Source organism: Calonectris borealis, chromosome 2 (genome assembly GCF_964195595.1).
Source record: "Calonectris borealis chromosome 2, bCalBor7.hap1.2, whole genome shotgun sequence".
NCBI classification, from domain to species: Eukaryota; Metazoa; Chordata; class Aves; order Procellariiformes; family Procellariidae; genus Calonectris; species Calonectris borealis.
Window position 1 is genome coordinate 79670452 of NC_134313.1, and position 20689 is coordinate 79691140.

Here is a 20689-nt window from a genome sequence, read left to right on the forward strand (position 1 = left end):
ATGATCGTCACAGTAAACTCTTTGGAATGGCCTTTTCTGTTCGAGCCCAGAGAGGCAGAAAGTAGTGGAAAGCCATTAAAGCAGAATCAGCTGGAGGAAGAAAGACAACCGGTACCGTCATCTGTATTAACATACTGTGTCCGCTTCAAGTACTTTTTTGGGGATGGTTGTTGTATACATGGAACAGAGAACATGCTTCATTTTGCCTGTTCAGATCTTTTACACTTTTGTGAGTCCGTACAGAGTCATGTAATTATTCTTGTACTGTAAGTACAAACATATGTGATATTGGTCTTCCCACCCTTGAGAGATCAAAACTCAGATGCCTTCAAACCCCAAATATCATGATCTGCTTTTAAAAGAAGTTTTAGATTGTAATTCCGGTTTGTCTCTTGATTTTTTTTAAACTCCCCTTGTTTATCCCACTATATATGTGTGTGTGACAGTGAGGGTAGCCAACTCCATCATTTTGAAGTGACTGCAAGTAAAGTTGAAAAATTCTTACACCCACCTCTATCTTTCCCAGCAATTAATTCTGCCAGAATGTTCTCCCCACATAGATTTGTGTTCATCCTTCAATCTTATCACTGCTGCCTCTGAGAGTTTTTCGCTCCCTCTCTCCCATAACAGTGGGCGCAGTTGTAAGTTTCCACTTCTCCTCCTCTGTTTCTTCTGCCCCAGCAAGCACTTCAGGGGAAGGAAGAGTGAAAGCCAAAGAGGTTTTCTTTCTTCCAGCCAGCTGAGAGGAACAGGGGGCAGGGAAGCTCAGGCCTCATCCTTGTTTCAAACCTGAGAAATCTAAGAAGTGTAACTGTACAGACAGGGCCTCCGAGTTATATGTACTATAAGTTTCTCTGCTTTTTACACCGGTGGTTGATGCACCTCTTCTTCTGGATAAAAACGCAAACAGTGGCAGAGAAAGAAGGCAGTATTAGGTGTTAAAGGGGTAGTTTCGGTCCATATCATCCTAGTTACCTGCCTTCTCTTCCACCTAGTTAGCCCTCTGCTCTGAATCTCTCACTTACGGCCACTTATGGCAGCCCCAGATTTTCACCTTTTGTAGTATCGTAGTAGTCCCAAGTCCCTCTTGCTCCTGGCATTACTCCAGTCACCAGGAGCCACCCTTGGGACATTTAGGCCCAGTAGCATCCATGTTGCTTTGGTCTCTTCCTCTCCCTGGAGAGCTTAGGCAGCCCTGCATCCCCTGGGAGATAAAGGATGTGGCAAAGCAATAGGAGAGGCTGGAGAATGGGTCAGAAAAAGCAGAGAGGGCTTTGTCCTGTGACATTCAGTGAGGCAGTGGGCTGGGGAAGGAGAACTGCATGCATGTGCTTACAAAAGTTTAGCTGGTAAATGCTATGCATGATGGATACGTAACTTTAGTGAGTTACATGCCCAGTTTGTTTCAAGTGCCTGCTTTGTTAGGGATAACTAAGTCCTTCAGAAGAAGGAAAGCTGGGGAAAATGTATCTTATGCTGCTTCCTAACTTGAATGTCTGTTTTTGGCACAAATTGAGGTATGATTTTTAAAAAGGAGATTCAGCCTCCGGGAAAGGTAGCCATCGAAACAGACCTGCCAAGCCCTCCGCCCGTGGGAGTAATGTCAAACAGATTTTCAAAGGCATCTCCCTCTTGCGTCGGGAGGTGCTGCCACGTACCCGCGGGAAGGCGCGACGCGCCCCGGAGCTGCCCCGCTGCGCCGTCCCCTCGGGGAGCAGGCCGGGGCCGGGGCCGGGGCCGCGGGAGGCGGGCGCGGGAGCGACAAACGGCGCGCCCCCGGCTACCTGCTGCCGCACTGTCGCCGTCGGGAGAGGCACCTGCGGAGGCACCGGACCCCTCCGGGGGCAGCCAGGTCTCCCGCCCGGACGCGGGCGGGGGCCGGGCGGAGGGCGGCGGCGGGGCGCGGTAGCCGCGGCAGGCGGCCTTGCCCCCTGAGCATCTCCGGGCGCCGGGGCGGAGGGGCGCGGGGCAGGACCCGCTTTCACGGTGACCCGCGGAGGCGCCTCCCGCTCCCGCCGCCGCCGCCGCCCTTGGGCGCTTGCTCCGGGTGGCCGCCCGCTCCCCTCCCCGGCAAGGAGGAGCGAGCCTCCCGCCCCCACCTCCGGAGGAGCCGGGCAAGGCATGTGCGTGCGGGGTGGCGCTTTCCGGAGCCGCACCAAGCCCCGGGCTGGCTACGCGGCGGCCGCGGCCGCCCGGCGCACCATGCCGCCGCCGCCGCCGCGGCTCCTCCTCTCCGCCTCCCGCGCGGGAGCGCGCCCCGCTCCACTCCCCGGCTGCCTCCTGCAGCAGCGGCGGCGGCGGCGGCGGCGCTGAGGGAGTTGCGCGGGCTCTGCCCGATGTGGCAAGAAGCGATGATGAGGAGGAGGAGACGCCGGTACCTGCTGGAGCGGGCAGAGCAGGCGGGCGGCGGCGGCTGCGGGGCGAGCGGCGAGCAGTCCCGCTCCCGGGACTGGCTCTACGAGTCCTACTACTGCATGAGCCAGCAGCACCCGCTCATCGTCTTCCTGCTCCTCATCGTGATGGGCGCCTGCCTGGCCTTGCTCGCCGTCTTCTTCGCCTCCGGGCTGGTAAGAGACGCCCTCCCGGTCTGGGACCCGCACTGCCCGGCATCCCCGCTGCCGCCGCCCGGCTGGCATCGCCGCAGCGGGCGCCCTCCGCCGAGCCGAGCGGAGCCGAGCCAAGCCGGGCCGGGCGGGGCGGGACGGGACGGGGCGGGCGAGAGCCGGTGCTGCTGCTCCTGCGGAGGAAAGTTGGTGGCGGGAGGCGCCGGGGTGGCGGCGGGCAGAAGCTGCGGGACCCGGGGACCCCCCGCCCAAACTTTGCTGCCTGATGTTTTGAGGCGACGCTGGAACAGCGGCAGAGCGGCTGATGGGGCGAAAACTGAGTCAACAAGCGCAGCGAGTTTAATTCACTTAATTCATTGGCTCTGCTCCCTTCCAACTGGCAGCTTAGCCGTATTGGCCTTTTTAGTGGCAGGGTTTAAATCGCCGCACAAAAATGCAGAACGTACCGGTATCTGAAGTAACATTTCTAGGGCAAGTAAGAGGCGCCATTCCCTCCTTGTTCCCCCCCTCATTATACCATTTTCTAACGTTTGACCGATTTTCTCGAGAAAGCGTTTGGGGCAGCGCAGCCTTCGTTTTTAAGGGAGGTGAAGTTTGGTCGGTCGGATACCTTTTCTGCGTGTCCAGTGCGGGGCTTCCAGCCTTTGGGAGAAAAAATATGTCACAGCGGCAGATGACAGTCGGTGTCAGTTTATCTCACCCAGAAATCTGTGGCGTTTTGCCCTTGCGTTGAACGCAAAGGAAAAGCTGCAGAGGGCAGTAAAATTCTTGCTCCTTACAGAGTTTTCCTGCTGTTAATGATTAGAGGCAGGCTGTTTGCATTAGTGTATACTTCTGAAGTAAAGAATGGGGATTTGAGGGGTCTGAGACTTTTTATCTTGTTCTTTAAAAAAAAAAAATTCTTCTGATAGTCTTCTGGCAAGCTTAACGTTTATTAAATAGAGCTAGTGATCTCTAAGAGCGAGGATAAGTAGGTTAGTATAATCTAATGGATTCTCTTCTAGAGACACTGCACATAACAGTGTTTGCTTAAACAGACAGAGAATCCTGCTTTCTTGCTTGTTATGACCAAACTGTTGTCTTAAAAACTGCAGGAACTGCTTGCAGGATTCGCTAAACTTAGAGTTAATTGGTGGTTTATTTCCTGTTGGTATTTGTGTTAATCGTTTTTCAAGCTTTTTGTTTAAAGTGCCATTCCTACCAAATACAGAACAGTTGTAAAAGAGCTAATGTGAGGCCAGTAATGGTGATGCCTCATAATTCAGTTGTTTAATGCTTAAATGTTTCAATTTTGGAACTCTGTCTACAAAATACAGGTTCGACACCTTATCTCATTCTGGTGTATTAATTTGGGTGCTTGTCTATCAGGGCTGAAGGGACCAATGATGGAAATGGAAGCCCGTCAGATACCAAGGCTGAGGCATAGTTAGGTGTGGAGACATACATGATACTTGCTTACAGTCAAGGCGGCAGAACTTGGCCTTGACAGTGTTTAGCACTAAATTGCATACCCTTTGGTCATGGTACGATCTACAGCTTGTTTACAAGTTGCACATGCTTATTTTTGTGATTCCATTTCTTGAGGTAAATCATTTAGGATAACAACAGTGGCATAACACTGGACCCAGATCAAAGGACTGCTGAAAGTTATGGAAACAAAACTGTGAGCTGGCCAAATCTTGCTGGGCGTTACTACTTCAGAAAGAGTGAATTTTATAGTTCAGTCTGCATTTGGAATTCCAGACATACCGGAAGAGGAAAGAAAATGCTTTTAAAACCTTTTTCCTGAGCCTTTATCTTCCTGTGGCTAACAACTGGATGGGTGAGTGGAGAGAGAGGTGGGGTTCATCCTTCAAGTTTCCAGTCAACGGATGAAAGCAACTTCAGGCAGAGAGAAAGCTTGCCTGTACAGACTTCCAGCCACAGGATGTTGGGCAGAATCCTTTGGAGCCCTGCCCAGAGTTTCACCTAAAAGCGTTTTATTATAGTCTAGCTCTGGTTGCGTTTGTGATTAAAATATTCCTGAAAGTTTAGGTCTGTTTCTCCCGCACCTGAATAAAGAATACTCTTTTTATATAGCTGTGGAATCTTAGTCATTTTTTTGGTGCCTGATGATATAAAAGGGGCACGCAGTTATGAGTGCCTGAGCCACAAGAACCAATATTAATATCCTTGTCTTTATTTTGCACATCCAGTAATATGCGATTATTTTGACAGAAGATTTAATTTTGTAAAGGAGGCTCAATAGAAGTGACGTGGGGTAGTTCTGTGTAGGTCTGTGCTGTGCATTTGAAGTTAAAGGAAATCTTTCTTAACAGTTGTTTCCTTTAGATTTCGTACAAAGCAGTTAAGATTTTACTGAAAATTACTTAAACCTGTTGTGGAACCAAAACTCCAAAATGACTCACCATAACACTCGATTTGTATTTCTCACTTGTACTTCAAAGAACAGCTTAGAACGTGGAATGGGGGATCAGACATTGTTTGGAAAAAATGGATATTTGTGAAGCATGAACTGTCTTTATGTTCTAGGCTTTCTTAAAAAAACCCTGAAACCAATGGAAGTGAGAGGCTTTCCTTCTATTTTAATTTTTTATTTGGTTGTTAAAATATATCACTGTAATGTCTGAGTTGCCTTTTTTTTTTTTTTTGGCAATGTATTCTTAAGTGTTCCCAAACACAGCCAACCACACGGGGATGTATTCCACTTACTCAGCTATTTCAACCTGTCAGAATACGAGCTGTAGCCTTCCTGATTTCAGATGAAAAATTTATAAAAGCTGTTGTAAAATTACAGTAAAGAAGATTACTTACAAAGTGTGCCTGGAAATCTGATTTCTTTTCTTTCAGACAATGTACTGCTATCGTTACTGAGAGAGGTTTCTTGGGAGATTTTGCTTTTGTTTGTTTCAGAAAATTATTGTGATTTTGACCTTTGGAATTAAGCACCCTATCTTCTCAAACACTAGATATAAGACTCCCAAAGTCTGCTTGAAAGATGATCATTCAGAGCTTGGAGTTTTAAATAATGCAGTGATAGTATCAACCTTTGAATTTCCTGTGTCAAAGTATCCTCTGTATTTTTCTGTACCTGTTGTGAACTGAAAACTCTCAAACTGAGATCAGTCATCCATTTTAGCTGCTGCTTTAATCAATAGAGAGTAAATTATTTTCCCAAAGCTGTGAAAGCCTTCCAGTGCTTAGAAATGCCAGAGGTTAGCTTCATTTTGTCTCGTTATTGTCTTGTTCTTTCAATATAATATGTAGACAAACTCATTATTTGCCCCCCTCTCCCTTTTTAGTACTAAAAACTTATGACCATTTTTAGTGGTATCTAAAACAGTCTTGTCTCTGGCCAGAGCATATCTATTATAACTGCAATTTGTAGGAGAAAAAAAAATGCCATTTCTAAATTCATAATGTAAAATGTGAGTGTGTCTGAAATATCTGCAGTTGTGATGTTTTGTTTATTACATGGTTAAACAAAACTCTGACTGAAAACACCCCAGATTGTACAATTTACAATGTAAATTGTAAGATGACACCCAAATTGTACAATTTATTGGAAGGCCATAACTTTCCTTTGTCCATGTATTTTCTAGACATGAAGAGTGCCCAGTCCATAGATACAGGCTTCAATAAAAACCTACAGTTCAGGGATATCAGAATCTTTTAGCACTTGTAGCGTAAGTGGGAGAAGACCTAAGTCTGTCAAGATCTTCTTTCTGTCCCTTTTCCCAAAACTCAAGGTCTACCAATCTGCTGCCAGATATACGTGTTTTCTTTTAGACTGGCCCGTGCCCTTTGCTCAAAGACTGCAAGCCTGCTATGTGGTGTTTACCTTTAACACTAGTCTGCAGCCCTTATCTCTGTCCCGGATCCTTGCTGCTACATGTGACCTGGTAAAGCTCTTAAGATGTGGTTGTCGATGTGTTGACGTTGATGTGGAGCTGCATGCTTCTTGATGATATCATTGGCCAAGTGGAGCATGTGTTGAGTGAAAAGTGCTTCTACAATGGGGCATTCTGATGCCTTCCCTCTTCTAAAGCACCATGAGATGGCTTTGGGTTAGCTGCCTAATCATTGTCTGTGAAGCAGAGATATTACTTCAGCCTCTTCTTCAAAGTTCCTGAAAAGTTCATTATCATGCTGGTAGGCTCAGTTATGATTCCTGAACCTTTCTACTGATTCATAAATCCAAGAAATTAAAGATTGGCTGCACACCTACATCACTGACATGCCCAAATACCTTCTGTAGCAGAAATGGGAGTAGGCAATCATTCTTAAAGGGGGAGTACAATTAAGTAGGGAGGTGAATGTGCAACATGGCAGATGTACATTCTGCAGGAACTGGTTTTCTGGCATCAGACTAACTGAATTTACCTTCAGCTGATCCTGCATGGAAGTAGAGGTAGCTGCCTCATTCTGAAGGAACACATTAAGACACATTAAGCTGCCAACCTGGCTGGCAGGGAACTGTCTCTGTGCAAAGAGAAGAGGATCAGAAGAGTCCTGTAAGCCTCCTGGGGGTTGAACTGGGGTGTGCCATTTCTTTGGGCCCTTGGTCAGAATGACAGCAAATCCTCCCTCCCTCTAATTGGTCTTACTCTGTCTAAAAGAAATCCTTGCTGCTTCTGGTAAAAACTAGACATCAGACAAACCCTTCCAAATTTCCACGATCAGAATCTCATCCTGAAATGGAGGGGGAAAAGTCTTCAAATCTATGTGGAAAAAGTAGCTTTGGAATCATAGAATCATAGAATCATTAAAGTTGGAAAAGACCTCTGGGATCATCGAGTCCAACCATCAACCCAACACCACCATGCCCACTACACCATGTCCCTAAGCGCCTCATCTACACGTCTTTTAAATACTTCCAGGGATGGTGACTTAACCACTTCCCTGGGCAGCCTGTTCCAAGGCCTGACCACTCTTTCAGTAAAGAAATTTCTCCTAATGTCTAGTCTAAACCTCCCTTGGCGCAATTTGAGGCCATTTCCTCTTGTCCTATCGCTAGTTACTTGGGAGAAGAGACCAACACCCACCTCACTACAACCTCCTTTCAGGTAGTTGTAGAGCACGATGAGGTCTCCCCTCAGCCTCCTCTTCTCTCCAGGCTAAACAACCCCAGTTCCCTCAGCCGCTCCTCATAAGGCTTGTGCTCCAGGCCCTTCACCAGCTTCGTTGCCCTTCTCTGGACACGCTCCAGCACCTCCATGTCCTTCTTGTAGTGAGGGGCCCAAAACTGAACACAGTATTCGAGGTGCGGCCTCACCAGTGCCGAGTACAGGGGCACGATCACCTCCCTGCTCCTGCTGGCCACACTATTCCTAATACAGGCCAGGATGCCATTGGCCTTATTGACCACCTGGGCACACTGCCGGCTCATGTTCAGCCGGCTGTCAATCAGCACCCCCAGGTCCTTTTCCTCTGGGCAGCTTTCCAGCCACTCTTCCCCAAGCCTGTAGCGTTGCCTGGGGTTGTTGTGGCCGAAGTGCAGGACCCGGCACTTGGCCTTGTTGAACCTCATACAGTTGGCCTCTGCCCATCGATCCAGCCTGTCCAGGTCCCTCTGCAGAGCCTTCCTACTCTTGAGCAGATCAACACTCCCGCCCAACTTGATTGGGACATGTTCCATCATTCTCATCGCAGTGTCTCAAGTGATTAGGTGTCTGCATAAGGGCGTCTGCTGCATGCTTCTGGTAATGTTCTCATCAGTACTCTGGATCTGAAAAAGTCATCCGTCCACACCGAAAGGTCACCACACTGACGTTGTGGTGATGTTATATCCCTATTCGTGAGATGCTCTGTTATAACCTAATTGCATAGAATAATACAGTCATATTGTAAGTTCACTTGTACTCTCAATTTTTGGAAATCTTTTGAGATCAGCCCTGTGTTTTTAAAGCTTTTTTTGGTTCAAGAGCACCAACTGTCTTCCCAAAGTCCAAGAATACCCAAGGTCTGAAAGCATTCCTTGGAATCCTTGCAGACTGAAAGTGAGCCAAAGCATCTGCTATACTGTTTTCAAACTCCAGCATATCCATTCCCCCACAAAGAAAGTTAAGTCACAGCAGAGGTAATGAAGTAGGAAAATCCTCACTAATTGAAGGACAAGCAGAGACAGGGTTGTTTGCATGCTTGATGCTGTGGTGGTTGTGCCCAGGAGGTATCCTACCTCTTCTTAAACTCATTCTGCCAGATTATTGCTACTACCAAGATGAGGAAGAATTCAAAACAAACATTAGTGTATTTATAATGCCTTTCCTTTCCATAATTCCAGCTATAATTGAGCATACAGTTCTGCTTTCAAGTCCCCTATAAAAATGTTCCATGAGGAAATCCTATGTTTCTAATTTTTTTTCTTGTCTCTAGGCACCATAATATTACAATATATTCTTCCAGCTATAGTTGCTGGCTATTTGGCAGCTATAGTTGCTGGCTATTTGATACAGTCTCAGGATATTGCTGTCCCTGCCAAATGTTCCTTCCAGTAGTATCTTTGGTTGTCTGAGCATGACTTCTGTAGCCAGTATTACCTCTTTAGACAGGCCTGTAAAGGTTGCTGCACCTTCCTGTCTGAAGCAGGAATTGCCTAGCTTTGTGTTTGGTTTCATTCCTTGGTACTACATCAGTCTGGGCCTTTTCTTGTTTCATTTGCTAATGACACTCCCAGTACATCTGTGGTTACTTTTAATGCTGCTAAGAGCTTGTCTCATTTGCCATTTGTTTCCTTAGCAAGCCTGGAAACAAAGAGCCATCAAGATAATGAGGTGCCGGTAGCAACCTCACTTTGCATACCTCTGTTTCATTCTTCATATTGAATAACCTGATCGCTGAATAAGAACTGGATGAACCCATAGGTATGGCTATGTTGGAAAAATACTTAGCCTTGAACTGTAATCTTAATAAATTAAAGTTTTGTGGATACCCTGGCAATGGAAAGCTTATTTAATATCAGAAATTGTGACTCAAAACGGTGGATCCACAACTCCTAATCATTCCTGCAGCTGACAAAAATGACAAATAACGTACTGACTAGAGCTGTGTTTACTGAGGTGCAATGGGAATAAGACAGATGATGGATTGGGCTACGATTGTCTGCTGTCTTTATCAGTATCAAGCCAGGTATATGGATTCACAAATCATGTATTGGTAACTTCATAGTGGATCTGCCCTGGACCTGTGAATACCTGTCTGCTTATCTTGCTTAAAATTTTTTAATTGGTTTTAAGTTCTTTGTTGCGGACAAAGATATCTGACCCATTTGTGGGGATCTTATAACTCCTATAAAAATGGTGAATAGCTTTCTTTGGTTGAGCCTTCAAGAGGTCTCCTAGATTAAGGACATTAACCAGAGATCACTGTCCCTATGTTTATGCTGCAAATAAGAAAACTTCTCCTCGTTATAATGGTAGCAGTCACTGGAATCTTCCAGACTGCACCGTGCATCACTCCAAGTTGATGGCGGCATGGACATTTAACGTAGATAGAAGTGATCTGCAAATCTCTTGAGTGGCTGGCTGTGCCAGCATCATGAGAACAAAGTGCAGCTGAACACCAGTAGTGTTTCATCCTGTGCCTACATCCCCAGTCATAGCCAAGCTGTAGTCCCAAACAAGCTAAGTGCTGCCACAGTGGCTTCTGCATATTTCAGAAGAACTGAGTCACCTCAGGCCTTATTGATATGTGACGATGAGAAGATGCCAACAGGTTAAACTTCTGGTTTTGGGGATCTGGACCCCACAATAAGCGAATTAGCACAGTTCTGCCCCTTTTCCCTGCCTTCTCTGTTTTTCTTTGAGCATCACGCCTGATCCTATTGAAAAAAAACAGCTCCACACATTTCTTTCTCCAGATCTTTTATTTTTGTATCTTGAATAAGCAACCCCCGGACACTGAACCTTATTCAGATGATGCTGAAAATTCAAGGGACTATTGCACCATCTGTGCAGAGGAGTGTGAGGCTGTCTCTACACTTATCCTCCCAGTTGTCTGTTTCTCCAACTTGTATAGAAACATTTTCTTTATCTCTTCTCCCTAAACAGAACTCTTGTTCTTAATGGTGCCTATGTGATATAAAAGTCCCTTGCTGTTCCTGGTGAGAACCTGTTCCAGACTTGTGTCTGGGAGAAGCCGAGGAAGCAGCACCCATCACCACTGGCCTCTCAGCCTTGCCCTCAGGTCTGTTGTCTGAGCATCCACTTCTTCCACCATCCGTGGTTCCAGTTTTGAAGTTTCTCTAACCTGTAAGATGTGCTGCAGAGTGCAGGAGCAATGGCTTCTGGTTGTATTCTCAGAGTGTGCTCCAGAGGGCAGATGGGGTAAGATGTGCTCTGGCCCAGATGTGTTTCCCTTATAGCTTCAGGTGCAACCAGTCTAGTGTTTGATCACTGGATAGTCCCATGAGATCCCATGTGGACTGATGGCTTTTCAGAGCCACTCACTGGGGTTTGCAAAAGTAGTTAGAACTTGCTTTTTCCACCTGCCTCCTCAGGCGGCTGAACTGCGTGCTGTGGGACCTCTTGAAAAACCCAAATGCTATGGCATGCACAGTGGACCTGCCCACTGACTGGGTAAGTGGGATTGCTGTCCTTCCATTCCAGGTAAAATTTCCCCATCCATGTCTCCAATTTGCTAGTACTGTGGTCAGCCCTGCAGGAAAATCCTAGGAGGACTGATTCCCCCAGCTCCTTTTCCAGCAAGACTGAATTCAGGCTGAAGACTCGGACACCTTATTTCTCCTGAGAGGTGTGTTAGGAAAACAGATGCTCTTTGAACTTGGCTCAGCATGTGCTTGCTAGTGCTCCTGCTCTCATAGAATCATAGAATCATTTAGGTTGGAAAAGACCCTTAAGATCATTGAGTCCAATCATAAACCTAACACTGTCAAGTCCACCACTAAACCATGTCCCTAAGCGCCACATCTACACGTCTTTTAAATACCTCCAGGGATGGTGACTCAACCACTTCCCTGGGCAGCCTGTTCCAAGGCTTGACAACCCTTTTGGTGAAGAAATTTTTCCTGATATCCAATCTAAACCTCCCCTGGTGCAACTTGAGGCCATTTCCTCTGGTCCTATCACTCGTTACTTGGGAGAAGAGACCAACCCCCACCTCGCTACAACCTCCTTTCAGGTAGTTGTAGAGCGCGATGAGGTCTCCCCTCAGCCTCCTTTTCTGCAGACCAAAGAACCCCAGTGCCCTCAGCCGCTCCTCATAAGTCGCTCCTCTTGCTTTATATACCCTGGCAGGTGGATGGATTCCCTTTCTTTGATGCAGCCCACTATGGGGGTCCTTTCTAGTGGCATGGTGGTCTGAACAGAGTCTACCCTGGTCAAGACCTAGGAGGTGGTAGGTTGGCCAGACCAGTAGCTGGTCCTGTAATCCCCGCTGGCACCCCACTAGCTTGTGCCAGAAAGTTGGCTTGTTTTCTGCCCCAGTGAGTCCAGGCAATTTCCAAGCCACTGGTAGATGGTGGGATTTTAGACACTTCTTCAAGTGGCGTGATGTCTGTTTAACACTAAAACAATTTACCAGGTGGTTTTTGGTTTCTTTGATTTTTAATATTTTCTTGCCTGTGCCTGAATGATATGGGGTAACAGTACTGGTTAAATAAGCCCTCAGCTAGCACTGAATAGAAGTGCCTGGATTTGCAGAAATTTTTTTTCTCTATTTCCTATGAATGCGTCTGAAGTTTTGCTCCTTTATAGAGATGTTATTTGGCAAGGTTGTATTTCAAATGTAAGTTAACATGTTGGCTACCTTTATTTGAAATTTTATCATTATAGAAGTGATACCCATTGCAGAACGTGAGCCTGATCCTGGAGTCAAAAATGAAGTAAGAAATCTCTTTGATTTGAAGTCAGTTGAACTGAGACACGTATGAGAGTGTGGAAAGTGTCATTAGGGGAGTAAACTTGAAGAACCTTTTCTGCGATAAGAACTGTGTTTAGTAAGTAACTGCAAAACCTTAGGAAAAACTTGAAGAATAATTACACAATGACAGTATGACTTTTCAATATTAAAACTATTTTTCATGGTACCTTATTATGCCAATACGTTAAATCTGTGGAATATTCTTGCAAAATGTATTTTTAAAAGACCCGGTAGAGAAAGAAGCCTAAGCTTACCTTTTGCTTCATTAAACAGACCTTTAAAATGAGCGCTGTTTCCTCGTGCTGAAACTCGTGTGCTCCCTCGTTCAAATTTTGTGATCCTTACTTTTAAGCAAGTTCCATCTTGACATTTTTTCTTTATTACAGCCAGATTCTTAAGTTATTATGTCAGGAGTAAAATAGTGAGGGTAAGCCACCTTTTAGCTTCGATTTAAAAGTGACAGCCAAGGTATGTAACTGTCAGTATTAAATACTGAAAGAATCGAACGAGTGCTTCAGTATTTCTGACTTCCTTGGGTCTATATGGGTACAAGGAAGGCCATAATTTCACTTGTAATATGTGTTACAGTGCAGCTAATCTGAAAAACCTGTCTTTGAGTCCTGTGAAGTAAGTTATTATCCATAATGTTTAACTGTTGGAGCTCTTTCAACAATGACGTATTTTGAATATATTTAACTGCAAAGCATACATTTTTCATAAGTGTTTTACTCTATTTATCTTCGTGTGTCCACATTTTGGGATGTTGCATAAATAGCTGTGTTTACTGGAGAGTTTCTTTAAGATTATTTTAATAGTAAGAGGAGAAAGATGTGGAGAACATCTGGAAAACAAGCTAGTTATTAAGCCATATTTTTGGAGAGGAATTCAGAACTAATACACATAGAATAAAGCATGCAGGAAGGATACGTTGATCACTACATTTACATTAAAAATAATCTAATTGATATGAGTAGGTGCTAATTAGCTCTGGAGCCTGAAATAATTAGTTTCATCAAAGTACAAACTTCTGCTCACTTTGCTGCGTATTGTTTCAGCCCTCTTCTGAAGAGAACACTTAAGGGAGCAGAATGTAATTAACTGCCGTTGCTCTCTGGGACATGGTTTATCTTCTGTGGCTGCCAGCTAGTGTCACCGGGTAGGACAGTTTTATAAGTGCACCAGCTGACTGTTGTAGACACTAGTAACTGGGTTGGACCATCTTGTTCTTCTCTTTAGGCTGTTAAATGTCTTAAAATAGAGCTGCTTTTGATAATTGCCAGCCGGAGAGGATTGAGATGGTGCTGGGTGGCCAAAAGGCATGACAGTCCCGTTCCTTGACCCGCTGTGGGCCCTCTGAACCCCAGCCTATTAAATAAATGGTTGTATGCACTGACAGATTTTTTATGACATGTGGTTAACAAGATGAGAGGGTACAAATCGATGGAAAATAAATCAAGAGAGAGAAAACTGCCAATGTGGCAAATGAGAATGTATAAAGAAATAGGAAAACCTGCTCACCATTCAGGTTGGGTGCGTGGGGTTGCACAGGGCATATTTATGTACATAAAGTATACAAGCACACACACCCTGATTCTGCTAATTATGTTTTTGGCAGATATAGGTGTCTGTCCTCTATCCCATGGCATACGATACAGTAGGAATGGTCACAGACTCATGGGGTTCCCCAGCTACACATTTGCATGCAGGCAGCTCCAGTGGAGGTTGTTCCCTGTTGGTCTGAGATGGACACTACCTTTAAAAATCAAAAGAGCTGTATCAAAGGACTCACTCCATGCAGAGAAGAGAAGCCTTAAAAACAAATGTTACTCCATCAGTATCTAGCCACTGTGTTGCAGCTTTGACTGTCCTTGGAAACCTATCTTTCCCAGTTCTTTTGTATTAATTTGGAAGTGGTGGTGGTGGTAGGACCAGAATTGTTTAGCGCGTTCATCATGCATTGAGGTGGCATCATGATGTTCTTTCTTGTTTATTCTTTTCCTATGTTCCATATTTTGGGTTGCTTTTTGACTGCTAGTGAGCACCAAAGTGATGTTTTCATGGCTCTACCTACGATAAACAGCAAATATCTTAATTTCTAAGTGTTAATAGTCAACCAAGAGCCTGTTTTCATGTGTATAAAATTAGGATTGTTTTGTCTGAGCTGCATCACTTCACATACATCTCCACTGAAATTCATTTGCCATTTGCTTGCTCAGTAGTGACTATTATGAGATGCTTTTGTAATTCTTCATAGTTGGCCCTCATCTTTGACAGATTGCCATTCACCCCTTTTCCCAAATTGTTTATGGATATGCTGAACAACATATACCCTAGGATTCCTGAGGACTTTTGTGGGCACTTTGGGGCCTTTGTTTTTAACAAATTTTCCCAGGAGAGACAGATGTCGCATCACATTCCTGTCTTTGGGGCACTTTTGGGTGGAGGTTACATGTTACTACAGTTTTAGCTCTATCTCCTTTGAGTCCCATTGGCCCTTTCTGGTGAACTCTTATCTGCTTGTGGTGATTCTTCTTACATTTTATGTTCTTGTTTTTGTCTGTAATGCCTTATACTGGCGATACTTCAATTTGAGACAGATCTTCTGAAGTGTTCCCCCTGTATAGAATATTCTGGAATGAGAATTACCCCACGCTGAACACAGATACAAAAAAAACCCAACCCCGTTCTGCTGCAGTCTGTTCTTCTCTAACTGTTCTTTTTAATACTTGCATCATCTGTTTGCTTAGAAGCCCTTTAGCAGGCTGCCAACTCCTGATTAAGTTTCAAAAAGAATATACTACTTATTTTTATACTCTTAAAAATGACTTCTCAAGCTCTTTTCTTGACCTGCATTATTGAGTCTTTATATTAATCCTGATAAATTTTATGATCCTTTTTATTATCCCCCCCCTTTTTTTTTTTGAAAGATAGTTTTTAGAAGCTTCACTGCTTGGCTGTTCAGGCATTCTGGTTGTGTTTCGGTCTTTCTCAAGTCATTTTGGGGAATTGATTAGCTTTTGGCCTGTGCCTCTGAGTTTTACAGCATCTTCATGCCATCTACAAGGATTTTAATCTGTAAGCTTCTAGCTCCCCCTTTCAATTTTAGTGTTTGGGTTTTGTTTTTCATTTGTTTGCTTAACAAGCTTTGTCATTGTTATAAAGCAGCTCCTCAATAGTAATGTTTTATGAACCAGGTTCTTTCCACTTCTTGAGCTCAGATTGAGTGGGTTTTTTTGTATGGGTGTTTTTTTGTTTGTTTGTTTGCTTGTTTGTTTGGTTTTTTTTGTTTTTCAGCTGTGCATGAAACATAGACAGTGATCTCCGCTTCCATCTGCTGTTGCGATCCTTAGCCAGTCTAGCTGGGAGTCACTGAAGTATCCCTTGACCTGTTGTGTTTTCTTCTGCATTTCACAGAATCTCAAATAGTTTCCGTCCTGGTTGGATGACCAGTCCTCTAGGTCATTTATTTTGATAAGCCTTTGCTGTTCAGTCTAGTTTTTTGGTTCATAGGGACTTTATGCTATTTGTTGATTCTCCTACATTGTTAATACAAGCCTTTCTTCAATCCCTGCTGGAGTGTATGGCTTTCAGTCTTTTCTGCTTTTTCAGTATTTTGCTGATGGTCTTTTTTTCCACCAAGTTTTCAGTAAGACTATTGTGTAAATAATGTTGTTTTAACAACAGGCATTTTAGTTCTTCCATCTAGCTTCTTAGGCTTTTAGTGTTTATATAGAAGAAAGTATGCTTTCACATGGGTGTTTTATTTCTCTGCAAAATATTTAAAAAGAAATCTGTCTGTTCTGGCTTTTCTTTGCCATTTCCTTCTTGCTTGAGTTTAATCAACTTCTGTCCCTTACTTTAGTTGAGAATTACAGGTCTCCATGACATTACTGCTTCTCTTAAACCACGTACTATGTTTCTATAACCTCTTCAGTTTGAATGTTTTCCTACGACCTCTGAAGTGCCAGCAAACTCATTCTTTTCTGGTTTAGATTAAGCTACCTTCTAGGGGCTCCCTCCCTATTCCCAAAATTTCCCTGTTTCTTTGAATTTCCTTTTTAACACATTTTCTTAGTTGCTTATTGAACTTTTTTTTGTCAACCTGTCTCGTTTTGGGAGCATTTCTGGGAATGCTACCATAGTTCTCTGCTTCTTTACTAGCAACCAATATTTTGCCTCCAGAACTTTTCTTTTAACCTTCCTTATGTTACTGGTATGTGCACAGCAGCCATGGCCTTTGACTCATCCTCAGCACCTCCAAGGAGCCTTCCCAAACCCTCTGTGAGGCCTGATGTTTTTGCATTAAGCAGAGAAGTCTGTGATCTCTGGTATGTCAGACTCCTGGTAATCATTGCTGCAACAGTGAGGCAGGCGAGGTTTGCTCATGGCTATCAGGCAAACTTGGAAAAATCTGGCTGCAATTGTTTTCTACTGGGTAAGTGAGAAGATGAAGAACATCTATATGTAGTTGGACTCGCTAAAAAGAATCCACCGGCAAAAAGTGCTTGGCACTGTAGTCAAGCACATAGGTGGTCAGAAGGGTGTTCACAATACCTATGTGGCTGGTCACTGTATTGTCACTGTTAGTCCTGTGTGCTCACTAGGACAGACCCTGTAAAGTCAAAGAACAGTTCCTGTTGATTTCAGCAGAATTACTGCACTGCTGCAAAATGCCACAATTCTCATACGGAGGGGATTTTACAGCGCACATTGTTCACGACTTTCAAGTTTGAGGAGAGGCTCCAGGTGACCAGAATGTCATCTGAAGGATTTGAATGAAGTCTTACTACTTTAATAGTGCCACAATATACTAACAAATACAAAATGATCTAGAATCTGGCCATGACTGCAGAACTGCTTCTTGCTGGTTACATATGACATCACGCAGCAACTTGACAGTGGTAATGCCGGTCAGAATTACCTGATACATGCGATGTACAAATTGTTGGACTGATTGTGGACTAGTGAGGAGTCAAATATCACCGTGTGCTAACAGTGTAGACTGCACATCAGACTCATTAATAGAGAGAACTGAATTTCTCAAGACAACAGTCATCATGAAACAACTGGATTTGAGTCTGATGCTGTTACCATTGATCTACCAAGCCAAACAGGGAATGCTGAATCAGAGGGAAAAAATCTCAGGCATGCAATTACATAGGGCCTTAGTGAAAATCAAAAGCTTCGTTGACACAAACTTCAGGAAAGCTTGATTAAAAGGTACAGTTCAATTAATTTTCTGCTAGTGTCCTTGAACACGTTGCACAAAGCTCAATAAAAGCTTTTAAAAAAAAGGCACATGAGAAAGCTTCTAACCAGGCAGCTAAGCAAGAAAAACAAGTAAAGCTTTGTGTTATGAAAGATATATGGTGGGCACGAAAGGCAGAGGAGTTTTTCTAAGTTGTGGATTCAGAAAATACCATGTGGGCTTGGAAACAGCATCTGGCCTTAAAGACACTGCGCCATTTCTGCAGTGAAGATGGACTAATAATGATGGAATTGATGGAAAAGAAATCTGAGGTGGCGGGCCAAAGCTTTTCAGTTGTTGTCCTAAACGATGAGGTCTTAGATGAAGCTGTACAGCTACTTGGCCAGGAGCAGGGCACGACACCTCATAATAAAATGGAGATTTTTCCAGCTGTCTAGCAGATGGCACACAGTGCAGTCAGCCGTAAGCAAATTCACTAAAATATAAAACCATGGGGTGAGAGTCATAAGTAGCCAGAAGACTTTTGCAGCTTTTTGGCTTTGTAGAGAACTATTTCTTGAGGTGTTAGAGAACTGAAATGCTGTCCACTTTTACGAAGGGAAGGGTGATGATATGTCTTCTGAAAACCGTTCTAATTCTCTCAAGTCCTGGAAAAGGCTTTACAGGAAAAATGGGCAGTTTTTGCTATAAATTCTTTCAGTCAGTTAGTCTGGTTAAAGGAAGATGTTGTCCTGTTTTGGTAGAGAGGTCAGTAAGTTAGTAATCCTTGAGCCCTGTAACATTTTTTTTTTAACACTTAATATCTTTGAAAATAGAGGTATGAAATCATACATAGTTCTAATGTCTGAAGAAGATTACTCACTTGTTTTTATATTTACATTTAAAGTGTTTCACTGATCTCAGCAAAAAGTGATTTTAGTAGGAATTTAATATAGTAAATGGTTCAAGTTAATTCAAAGCGTATGGTGTTTCAGATCCCAGCAGGAGTCCTCTGTATATAGACTGCTGTCAAATTCCAGTACATGAAAAGAATAAAGGAAAACGTACCAAAAGAATGGGGGACCATGGTAAAAGATTTTATGCTAAAACTGGTATTTTAAATGCTGGTTTGTTCATTTTTATAGGGTACTTTGTCAAGCTGTATGGTTTTATATAAAACAGTGAAGTACTGTACAGCAGTTTTGCTGTTTAAAATTAATCTGAGGGCATGGCATTATCTGGAAAAGTAAAGAGGATGTAGAATGAGGGAAGGTTGTGGGCTTTGGAAAGATGAGTGAAAGTGATTCTTCAGATTTTAGTGGTGATAAGATTATCACACTCTGCTGAAGAATTTATGGGGGTTGGAAAAATTTCTAACAGTAGGCTTTTTAATTTCTTCAGTAATTAAAAGACAGCAAGATAGAAAACAGTCAGGAAGACAGAGCTGTCAGGCAAAATCCATGTATTGCAGGCTTAGCCATTATGTTTGAAAGTGTCATGCTGATATTTTAATTCCATTAGCTCTGGTGTATTTTAATTTCTGAGACTAGCAACAAAAAAAGAAGGAAAGTGTTTTGTTTGTTTGTTTTTCCCCCACCTCCTTGGGAAATGGTTAGGGAAACAGAACAGTTAGCCTTCAGGATTTGTCTGGGTATCCAACATCATCTTTTAGCCTGCTAAGCACACTGATGATTGCAAATATTGATCAGGAAGCTACAAGTTTTAAATGTCCTGCTCTCCAAGTTACAATTTCATAAACATTTAGCTCCTCTGAAGTAATAGGAAAATATTGTTAAAAGTTGTTTCCAAAATAAACCCTTGCCTCACAAGGCCTGCTTTTGTTGACCTGACATTAACGTGTATTTTACAGGCAGAATTGTGAAAAATCCCCCTGTACACATTAAGGCTTTCTGGAAAGGATTCAAATTGTAATAACAATTGTTTTCTCATATATTTTTAATTGCTGAATGTGTATACTATTCTGTGTTTAAATTTCAATTTTACTTCAGAATTCACACAGCTGCAAGCAGCTTGCGGCATCGGGAGCAAGTTGTTTTGTCGTCAGCTCAGAGGAGTGATGTCCCCCTGCAGTCAGTGAGGTTGCATTCACTTACCTGTGATGAGGAGCTGATACATTGTGGTCTATTTTTTTTCCTGCATATGTTTATACTAAAACAAAATGCAAAATTATGCAATAGGCAACCAGAGAAGGGGAGAAAGCAGAGATAAAATTTTAGATTTAGGGATCAAAATGGCTCAGCTAAGTGTTGAGGTCAGTGTACGCTTTAAAAAAGGAAGTTGACTGGTTAGCTGTTAATTTGGAACAAAGATTTTGATGGATTGATCTAATGGTAGAATACATCTAGAAATATGTAGCTATGTGACCATATATATGCTCTAAACTGAAATCTAAAAAAACATTGATTTGTTATGAAGCAAGATTGTCCTAGAAAGCACAATACTTTTTTTTTTTTTACTGAAATGGAGAAGAGTGCTGTTGAAGTGCATGTGGATGTTCTCGCTAGTATACTTGTAGCATGATCGTTATCACTGAAATACCTATTTGCCATCATTTAAATGTGTGGTTTTCCTGAGTCCTGGCTGCCTCCAGGAGCTTGCAGGTTCCTTCGGTGATGCAACCTTGACTGCATGGCAGATGGTGCAAGGGACGTAAAGTTGTCCTGTCACCAGTGAAGGGACTAATTCCTCTGACCTTGTAACAAGAGTTTTGCGATCCCACCTGGAAGCGCAGAAGTCAAAGGTCGAAATTAAATGCATTTGGTGTTATCTGGGCTGGCAATGGTTGTGACATTACTAAATCAATTCACTGAAACAAATTTCAGATATGGGAATGATCAAAAATCACAAAATTCACAGACACAAATCAGTAGCTCTTACTACTGCCAGTTAGGTTTTATATTCTGTCTCTTACTATGCAAGGTTGCACGTATCTTACTTCATACAGCTCTGTACTCATGGGGACACTTACCTCTATGCCTAACTTTAAGCCCATAAAGTCGTTTTCAGTACGACTACCTGAGTGCTTGAAAGCCTTAAT

The 20689-nt window shown here is 43.4% G+C and overlaps 1 protein-coding gene across 1 annotated transcript in view; it reads left to right on the forward strand.

The window, feature by feature from the left end:
* The first annotated feature begins 2109 nt into the window (after positions 1 to 2109).
* Positions 2110 to 20689, forward strand: part of ADCY2 (adenylate cyclase 2) — a 230160-nt gene continuing 211580 nt past the window's right edge. The window contains exon 1 of the mRNA XM_075142429.1: positions 2110 to 2567. Coding sequence (XP_074998530.1) covers positions 2337 to 2567 — 231 coding nt within the window. The 5' untranslated portion in view covers positions 2110 to 2336. The remainder of the gene's footprint in view (positions 2568 to 20689) is intronic.